General features: G+C 40.3%; 2 protein-coding genes across 12 annotated transcripts; one reads left to right on the top strand and one right to left on the bottom strand.

The window, feature by feature from the left end:
- Window positions 1-1,034: 1,034 nt before the first annotated feature.
- ngrn (neugrin, neurite outgrowth associated) lies at window positions 1,035-2,552 on the bottom strand. Its single transcript, XM_082517572.1, has 3 exons — window positions 2,013-2,552; window positions 1,789-1,899; window positions 1,035-1,702 (listed from the first exon to the last, which is right to left on the bottom strand). Exons 1-3 carry the CDS (start codon window positions 2,246-2,248, stop codon window positions 1,126-1,128), a joined length of 924 nt encoding a protein of 307 aa, XP_082373698.1. The 5' UTR covers window positions 2,249-2,552; the 3' UTR covers window positions 1,035-1,125.
- Window positions 2,553-2,561: 9 nt separating this feature from the next.
- Window positions 2,562-9,802, top strand: nfyal (nuclear transcription factor Y, alpha, like). Of its 11 annotated transcripts, none has more exons than XM_082517570.1 (10): window positions 2,562-2,832; window positions 3,592-3,692; window positions 5,007-5,090; window positions 6,031-6,177; window positions 6,479-6,610; window positions 6,727-6,829; window positions 6,946-7,097; window positions 7,902-8,075; window positions 8,243-8,350; window positions 8,494-9,802. In XM_082517570.1, the coding sequence occupies exons 2-10, from the start codon at window positions 3,612-3,614 to the stop codon at window positions 8,548-8,550; spliced, it is 1,038 nt and encodes a 345-aa protein (XP_082373696.1). In that variant the 5' UTR covers window positions 2,562-2,832; window positions 3,592-3,611; the 3' UTR covers window positions 8,551-9,802. The 11 variants fall into 11 exon arrangements, with proteins under 11 accessions (XP_082373696.1, XP_082373692.1, XP_082373691.1 ...); XM_082517566.1 differs by having other exon boundaries at window positions 6,946-7,115; XM_082517565.1 differs by having other exon boundaries at window positions 6,946-7,115; window positions 8,240-8,350.
- The last annotated feature ends 228 nt before the right edge of the window (window positions 9,803-10,030 follow it).

The raw sequence follows: 10,030 nt of genomic DNA, 5'->3' as shown, positions 1-10,030 counted from the left end.
AACAGTGCAGTGATTTGTACGTCGCATAAACCCAGATTTTATTCACAGTAGAACAAAGAAAATGCATTTGTTAGAAGACGAGGGGATGTTACACGATGGCACTCTCCTAACTTTTTGGACATTTGTTGCTACCATCAAATTCAAAATATTTTTCTTGTGATGGTACCCTGTGGTTCAGTTTAAATGTGATGTTTTGTGTCTTTGACTGTGGATGAAAAGTGGCTTTATGAGATTTGCAGATCACTGCAGACCGTTTTTGTTTACATTTTACAAAGCGTCCCAGTTTTAAGATTGTAAAGGGATAAGTTCAGAACTGTGGTTGTGTAACAACAACTGAAGTAATCATTCCTCTGGCATTGAATTGTTGATGGCCAGACTGCTTTGAGCTGATAGGAAGGCAACAAAAACCCAATAATCACTCATTACAACAAAGGTATGCAGGAGAGTATCTCTGAAGGCACAACAGTTTGGGCTGCTGATTGTGGTGAAAGGGTGTGGGAGATAATTTCTTGTCAGACTTGGGATCCCTAGAGTGTCAGATTACATCTAACCTGAGTACTGTTGCTGACTGCATCCATCCATGTATGCACAAGTTAAACCCACCAGTAGGATACCAAAGCTCAAATGATCTCAGACTCATTCCTTGAACATGACAGAGTTCACTGCACTCAGTCACCATATGTCAAACCAATAGAGTACCTCTGGGATGTTGTGGAACAGGAAGTTTTCATCACGTATGTATCATATTTTCAGCAATTGTATGACTTTATGTCATAATTCCTATCATGTCAATATGGACCAAAATCTTAGAGGAATATTTCCAGCACCTTGTTGAATCTGTGCCACTAATACTTAAAGCAGCTCTGAAGGCAGAAGGGGATCCAACCCAGTACTAGCAAGGTGCACCTAATAAAGTGGCTTGTGAGTGTATTTGTCTATGTCAATAAAAATTGACATAGGGATAAACTGGGAAGTCAATACATGGGCGAAATGGGCATGAAATATCTGGACGAAAAAAAATATATAAGTGCAAATATCTTTTGCACAAAGATTCAAAATAACTTTTATTTGGTAATTTGCACGACCCCAACATTGTACATGCTGAGCTAACAACACAACATGTTCTCAGATTCTATACAAAAAGTTTCCATCTGCATCAAAGAAATCATTCCCAACTTGGACTGCTGGAGAGGGCTTTTCCATTTTCACAAGCTCTTCAAGTTCTTCCTGTGTCAACACCTGTCCATCCCAACTCTCTTCATCCTCCTCTGTAAGGTCACTGTCATTAGTGCTGCGTTCTGTTGTTTCTGTCACTGTGGCATCTTCACTAATACCAGCTGCAATGTGTGTGGGCTGAACAGTAACAGGGACAGGACTCTTAGCTAGGGAACGTGAGCCATGACCTTGAATCACCGGAGTCTGATTAGCCACAGGGATCAAAGCACCTTCTGTGCTTCCAGGTGGGAGTATGGCTTGTGAGTTCCTTTCGGGAAGTTTCAACCTGTCCTGCTGTGTCCTAGCACCTGAAGGCAGCACCTGCTGGCTCATTTTAGCCATTACTTTTGCATTCTGCTTGGCTTTTCTTTCAGGAGAGGGGACGAATTTGCTTCTCAGGACTCTCAGGATCACATCATGACTGACAGAGAAGCCTTCAGCCAGACGCTCTACTGTCCACTCATTTGGCTGATTTTGCTTCAGATGTCTGAAAGTTGATTGAGATTTCATATGAGGCTTAATTTGAAACACTTCTTAGTTTACTGTCTGGACAAACTTAACACTCATTCTCACCTGATCTGCTCAATGGCATCCCAGGTTAACCTCCTCTCTGGAGCTCCTGATGGTGTCATCTGCCTCCTCAATATGTGATACTTCACAGTCTTCTGTCTTTTTCTTTCTTCCCTGAAACAAATCCCCAGAATACTTCATATATCTTGTCATAAAGACACCATATATTTATTATTTAACATAGTTTTACACTGGAGAAATGTGTGAAAAGTCCTATTGAATCTTACTGAATTAAGGCTTGCAGTTTGTCCTCCACGTCCTCCAGTTCGAGTTCTCCATTAGATGTCTGATCGCTGTATCCTGGTCTGCTCGATCCTCTGTCTGCCTGCGCAGGGCCCTGTCCCATCCGTGCCTTGCTGGCCCCTCTGCTTGCAAATCGGCAGTTGGTAGCGCTCACTGAGGAAATCAGAGATGGAGCACCAAACTTGGAGAGGAGGGAGAGTATCTGCACAGACCTGGCCATGCCAATAAACGATGTGTCGTCCTTTTATTCCTTTCGTTTTTCTTTTCTTGTTTTTAGGGAGTCACTTAGGTGTCATGAAAACAAAAACTTATTTTACTATAAATTACAATTAACCTTGCTGCTCACGCACTCATGGCACCACTCATAGAAGTACTTCCGCAAACACTGGGCTCATAGCATAAAATCGGCGCTCTACTGCCAACTAGCGCTACGGAGGTAACATTATTACGTGTCCCTGTACTGAACAAAGGTGATTACCTGAACCATAACACTACTTAAATTGGACGCGTTGCAGGTTTAACGGTACTGACACTTTTAACATGATCGAATACCAGTTAACATAAATAATACAAGTCAGGAGAAGTCTGCTGAAATATAAAAACTCAAACTAAATGGCGACATCTGCCGAGGGGACAGGGACACTGCACGCTGCCTCGCCCCCCTGTTCAAGTGTCACGCAGCTGCGCACCTCTCTCCCAGTCGCCGTTGTTTCATTTGCGCCATTTTGTCCGCTCACTTTGTTGATTGGGCTTTAGCAAGCTGTACTGGAGCCAATCAGAGGGAAACCGGACAGCGAAGATACGGTAAGGAAGCCCCGATTGAAGGCATTGGTAGTTGTCAGCACGGATTGGTTTGTCATGGACCAACCAAATTACTAACCCTGCTTAATGCAAAAAACTCAAATTGCAGTTTGATTTCGACCGCTGCGTCCCAAGACCTACAAATAGCTTCATGTTTCTAGCGTTGGCCACCGCGAGGAAACATGATCCTCGCTTGGTCCACAAGCCTTAGCTAGCGTTAGCTCCTTCGCTAAAATATCGTTTCTCGAACAAAGAGCGGGTATAAAGCCACCGTTCGACCGTCAGCAAACGCTGCCAGGTACATTATAATGAGCTGTAATAAACAAGCTGCCCACAAGAAAATATACACGTTCGGAGTTTACGACACAAATGGCATCCTTATGCGCTTTCTAGAATTTACCACGCTTTTAGCTAGCGGACTGGCGCTAGCCGTGTTAGCTTCCCCACTAAAATACCCGCTAAATAAAATTCCCCTTTAAAGGAATCCAGCAGCTGACACAGCTGTGTCCTCCTGGGGGGATTATGTTTCAGATGAAATTCGTAGACTTCACATTTGACACAGTGCGGCACAAGTCGGTGTGAGGAAGCAGTAGGTCCTATTTAAATATTGAGAACAATAAATTGAAAACACGTAGATATCGGTTAAAAAGACGGGGTTTTTTGCCGTCGAAAAAAATTATCATTTGTTTACGTATAAAATGCACTGTAAACCATAGAAATCCAATATTGGTTCATTTGTATGTTTTGTCTTTGCCTCATCAGGTTTTTCACGGTAAAAAGCCATGGAGCAGTACACCACTGCCACCACTACTACTGGAGAGCAGATTGTTGTTCAGACAGCCAATGGACAGATCCAGCAGCAGGTGAGCTTAGGGTTGACAATTTTATTGTCTAGCTTTTAATAAATAATATCTGATTCTCACACCCAAAATTTTAATCTGATGTAAAATGTATAGAAGTCCATTACTGTATATAGTAACCATTAAGTCTAATATACCCTACTAAGCTATAGTACTTTTTTCTTTGGGAAGGTACGATCTGTGCAGTCTGCAGTTCTGTTGAAGAAAGACGTTGAATCTATTTAATTATTCTTGAAAAATAATTTATTTCTGTGCATTTTATTTTCCAAGTTGATTACGTTGATTAAACGTCATGAGGTGGGGGGTGGTTCCCTATTTTTTTTTTTTTTTTTTTTTTTTGCTGGGAGTTGGAACCCTATTAGTTAGGTTGCTTAATATTTCTGCTAAGTACTCTTTAAAATACCAGAATAGGGAGGATGGAGTAGGTTTAAGTTTATTAGATTGATCAGTATTGCTGAACTATGAAATATTTTGGGTGCAGTGTATTTTTTATATACAGGTATAACAGAATAGCTTTAGTGTTGTTGTTTATTTAAACTTGAGTATGAACTTATACAAAATGCAGAAATATATTAAACAAACAGTTTTATTGATTAAAAAACACTATATCGGATTCATATCGGTATCGGCAGATATCCAAATTTATGATATCGGTATCGGACATAAAAATGTGGTATCTCTAGTAAAGACTAATAAAAAAGTCACATTGTAAAAGACAACTAGTGACAATTTCTCAACGATATATAGCTGTATTTCACAATAATGCAAAATAACATGTATAATAATTTTTAACATGAAATCCTCAGTCACAAACATGAAGAAGATGCTATTTTCATTCAAGTTTCATGCTAGATTGAGACATGACACACATTTATACCACAAAAATATTAATAATCTAAATAGAACAGATCTTTTCTAATTACTCTACTTATAACCAAGAACATAATTGTTTAAAAATATGCAAACTTTTTTATCTTTTCAGGTCAAATTTTTAAGGTAATCATGTTCAAACTTTGTTTGAGTTTTCATTGTGCAGATTCTTTCTGCCTAAAAGGCAGAAAACTGGGTTTACTGGCCTTTTAAAATAAATAAATCTAGATATATTTCAAACATGAAGCTAACACTTCAAAGCAGGCATTATAGATATGTCCAAGCCTCAAACCATATAATTTTTAGGCAAATCGGAAATGGTTGAGTATACATTGTTTTTAAAAAAAAATTGATGATTTGAGATGCAATAATCCAGTTCCAATATATTTTCTTGGTACTTTGTTGTTGAGTCTGTATATATGAGTCTGTATCCTGCCCTGCCTGCAGACACAGGGCACAGTGACGGCTGTGCAGCTGCAAACAGAGGCGCCAGTGGTGACGGCCTCAGGCCAGCAGGTGCAGACACTCCAGGTAGTGGTGTCACCGCCGCCCTGTGTCAGTGTCATGACTGTTTCACAGCCTACCGGTTTGCATGCCAAAGCCAGGGCTGTTTGTATTTTTATTTTTCCAGGACCCATCTGTGCTGTTTGGTTCATCATTTCCCTCCCAAGCATGTCTTGCAACTGCACGTTCCTCAGCACAGTGTTTTCTGTGTCAGCCTCCGGTTTTTGCTTTTGCTCTCATGGCTGTCTAAACTGAGTTGTGCTTGTCTCTTGCTATTAAAAGCAAGTTTAGAAAGTCAGATGTTCTTGTTCTCAAGTGCGATGGCTGTGGAGAAAAATATGCAGAATATACAACAGAACAACCTTCTGAGGTCTGCATGGATCCACATCCATTACTGGCTGCCACTGTTCATCATAGTCTGATATTTTTCTTACTGTTGTGCTGAATAATGTCAGCAGGTACCTTTGCCCTTACAATTTTACTTCCTGTCATGCTGCTGCTGCTGCCACAGACCATAAGTTGTACGCTGTGGTCACTGTGAAATATCAGTACCAAGTTGAACATGTGAATGCAAATTAATTTTACCAACATCTTGACCACAAAGGTACAGGAAGCAAATTCCGTTCTTGTAAGCTCTTGTTTCAATAGCAGTATGGCTGTAAATACAAGACCTAAATTCTACATGCAGAAGTTTTGTATTTTTCTGTAGCCTAAGCTCATGAGAAAAATGATTAAACATACACTAGATACATTGGGTCCAGAAATAATCTATGCTATATAACAGGATGCTTTCATGTTTGTATTTTAGGAAACCATAAACGTGAGATCAACAAGTGCTTTTATCCACAGTGTAGTATCCTGGATGTTTCTCATGTCATACCACTTGCATGCAGCTCTGCAAGTCACAAGAGACACCGAGACGAACACTGTCAGTGCTGCTATAATAGCTGTCTGAATCTCCCTGTAGGTCCAGGGACAGCCTCTGATGGTTCAGGTGAGCGGTGGACAGCTCATCACATCGTCAGGGCAACCCATTATGGTGCAGGCCATGTCAGGGAGTCAGGGTCAAACCATAATGCAGGTCCCTGTATCTGGTGCTCAGGGACTACAGCAGGTAAAGTATCTAAATTAAATTATACATTGTTCTCTAAAGCAACACTGTTTACTCTGGAATAATATTAATAGTAAACTAACTAGTATAGATTTGGAAGTAAACGCTGAAGTTTGAGAAGCACGTTGTACACTGAGTAGGTTTTTTTCCCCTTGTTGTTATTTTTAGTGTTTATGTAAGATTAAGTTGATAGCGAGGTAGCAAAGTGTACTTTTTTTCCATGTTTATCCTTGTTATTCTGTTTGCTGTGGTGTTGATCTATAATCCAGTTAACCACTGTTGATGTTTTTGTACCTGTCTGTAGATCCAGCTGGTGCAGCCAGGTCAAATCCAGTTGCAAGGTGGTCAGACTCTGCAGCTGCAGGGCCAGCAGGGTCAGCCTCAGCAGATCATCATCCAGCAGCCCCAGACCGGCATGACAGCTGGACAGAACCAAGTACTAAATTTTGAAAAAATTAAAAAAGCAAAAACCCAAGCTTCTTATTTAAAAATCTATTGAATAAATAAATCCCCATAAAATAATGTAAAGTAATTTCCCCCCTCTCTATCAAGGGACAGCAGATCAGCGTGCAGGGCCAACAGGTGGCACAGACAGCTGATGGACAGACCATCGTCTACCAGCCTGTCAATGCAGATGGTACTGTCTTGCAGCAGGGTAAACTAGGCTGTCCTCCAAAATTTGTGTTTGACTTCTGCTATTTAGACTTTCTAAATAGGAGCATGGGTGAGTTGTCATGTTCAAAAAGTTTTGGGATGATTATCTGTTTTCAGGAATGATCACAATTCCAGCTGCCAGCTTGGCAGGTGCCCAGATTGTACAAGCAGGGAGTGCCAACACCAACACCACCAACAGCGGCCAAGGCACTGTGACCGTCACCCTGCCCGTCTCTGGCAACATGGTCAATGCAGGTGGAATGGTCATGGTAAGGCCCTGTGCAGAGGTACCCAGCACCTTATTACCTTTGTTTTTCCTAATCTAGACTCTCACATGGGTATATGGTAAAGGTCATGGGCTTAAACATATATTTTTTATGAATGATCACTGGTGTTTTCATAGGTCAGTTATAATTATAGCTCACCTTATCAAACCCTAAAATGAACACGTCTAGGTTTGTTTAACCCCCCCTGTAAACCTGTGGTCCTTCTAAACAGGTGATTTTTGGATACATGCTCTTCCCGGGCTGTATCCATGTTAAATACAATTCACATTAGCATTTTGTTCATAAGTAAAACTAATAATGTTTTGGAAGTTTCATTATTGGTGCTTATATTGCCTGAAAACAACAAAGCATAAATAGGGTTCCTTGAATTTAAGTCCACATTTAAAAGATGCCGTGTTCACTGCATAGACTGTAATCCTAATGACGTGAATGGTCATCCAAATCCGGCTTGTCTTTGAATGCTACCCATTTTGTACAAACAGTAGTTGATGGTCAGTTTCATTGTGTCATTTTGCTCTGGACTTTTCAGGTTGGGCAGCTTGCATCCTTAAGCTAGTAGTTAGTAGAATAAACTGACATTGTGAAATTTCCTGGCAGTGGAGACCCAGTATGCAACTGTTGGGGAGCCTAAATAAGAATGACTTAAAACATCTGTATGGGTGTGGAAGAGCAGTGTGAATTTTTTCTTTTATTTGAATGGATTGATATTTGTCTTTTTGTGAGTAGGATCTGTTGTAAAATGCGTGACATATTAAGCACTGTGTCTTTGTCTTTTCCTTCAATCAGATGGTACCTGGAGGTGGCGGCGTTCCCACAATGCAGCGAATCCCATTGCCAGGGGCTGAAATGCTTGAAGAGGAGCCACTGTATGTCAATGCCAAACAGTACCATCGCATCCTAAAGAGAAGACAGGCTCGGGCTAAGCTGGAAGCAGAGGGCAAGATTCCCAAGGAAAGGAGGGTAGGCCATTTCTGTCAAACGTATAGACTTGAGAGGGGGGGGGGGGAGGGGGGGGAACCCTATATATTTAAATTCTTCTGTGTTGTACTCTGTGTGTGATTTTTAGTGATGGGCTTGTTGTGAACCAAATTTTAATGTGAGTAATTCACCTTCTTCCTGTCTAGCAGAAATATCTACATGAGTCTCGCCATCGTCATGCAATGCAGCGTAAGCGGGGAGATGGTGGTCGTTTCTTTTCCCCTAAGGACAAGGAAATGGGTCTGGGATTATCACAGGTAGGCAGCTGTGTGTAGAAAGAACATAGCAACTCAAGCCTATAATGCTTGTTGCAAATTGTCATACACTTAAAACTGTGAGATTTTAAGTGTATGAGCTCAATTTGCTTTTGTTACCTCCCATTTCTGCCCTTCTGATGCAGGATGTCACCCAGGCAGCAGCAGATGAGACAGTGGCTCAGATGATCCGAGTTTCATAGCACTGTCACTGACATCATCACTTCTTTCTGAACTCTACCCTGCCTGAGATTCTTCATCGCAGCTGACCTCCTGCCACCACTTTTTCCTTTCATCTGTACTTCCTCCTGCCTCACCGCCATACACCAAACCACAGTGCTACCACTGGGCTTTTTCTGTTGTCTCTACTCCTACACTGGTCTTCCAGGGAGCTGGCTGTATGGCTGCTGAGACTATGAACTTTTCTGGCCTTGTTCATCCAAAAAAATGGATGCTGTCATGCTCAGCTTATCTGGTTGAGCACTAAGGACCAGCTTTTTATTTTCGTAAGCATTAGTTTTGAAAATAACGAAGCTAGTGACAGGAAATGACAGCCATGAAGCCATCATGTCAGATCCTGGTCTGTTTGAAAATGAGATTTTTGTCACCAGTGGATGCTTTTTGGTTTAAATATTTTTTTGTAAATGGTACCTGTTGTGGTTTTTTTTTTCCTTTTTCTTTTTTTAAAAAGAGATATTCTTTATGCATTGATGCTACACTGCTGTTCTTTATGTAAGCGCCCTTATTTTGGAATTTCATCTTTTTAAACCCACATAGCGCAGGGGTGGTCTCAGCATGCCCTGTGTTCACTGAGTAAAAACAGAAATGTAATACTAATGTGAAGATTTTGTACAGCCATTACTTCCCCAATGTGTTTGGAATACCTACTGATTTGCCCAGTTGTGTGGATGCATTTTATACAGTTAGTAGTTGGTGTTTGTTGGGAAAAAAGTAGTTCAGTGTTGCATCACCTTACGCACTCTTATCCACGTAGTTACATCTTCATCGTTCAGTCCGTCTAGGTGGTTTTTTTTCTTCTTTGTTTGAATTGTTTTTTACCTGTCAGATGCAGTCCTGCAATGTTATTTTTTTTTAAATAGTACTCTGACATTGTATTCATGTAACCTTTGTCAATTAAATTTTATTAAGTGACTCAAGGTTATAGGTGGATTCTTCTGTTTTTTTTGTTTTTTTTTTACTCCCTGATTGTGTAGAGTTCAGACTGTCATCTATTTATTTAAAATGTCCCCTGAGTCTTAGCCAATGCCATGTAGTTTTGTTTGCATTATAATGCCTTGGATGACATTTGCTGGAATTTTTTTTTTTCACAACTATGTTCATTAGAAACTGTTTTTCTCTTGTTGCATGAGTATAATTGTCAGATATTTTGGACAAAGTAACATACATTTCAATTTTTGATAAGGATGATTAAAATTCTGTGTATAGTCTGTGAAACCTTTGTGCACTTATTTCATTTTTTTTTTTTTACTCTCATGTATTTAATTTGTTCATAATGAGATGTCCAGCATTGTGCAAAAGTCTTGAACCAGCCCTCATTTTCATATTTTGCTAGAAAAATGGGGAATAGGTGTAAAGCTTGTTTCAAAACCAACATGTTTTGAAACAATCAAAAAATAGCCCACAGCTTCCCAAAGCAAAAGCTGTTTGTGAATATATTTTATG

This window comes from Aulonocara stuartgranti (genome assembly GCF_965226115.1).
Source record: "Aulonocara stuartgranti genome assembly, chromosome: 20".
NCBI lineage: Eukaryota > Metazoa > Chordata > Actinopteri > Cichliformes > Cichlidae > Aulonocara > Aulonocara stuartgranti.
Note: the sequence above shows the minus strand (reverse complement) of the source record. Positions and strands in the feature narration are given on the sequence as shown.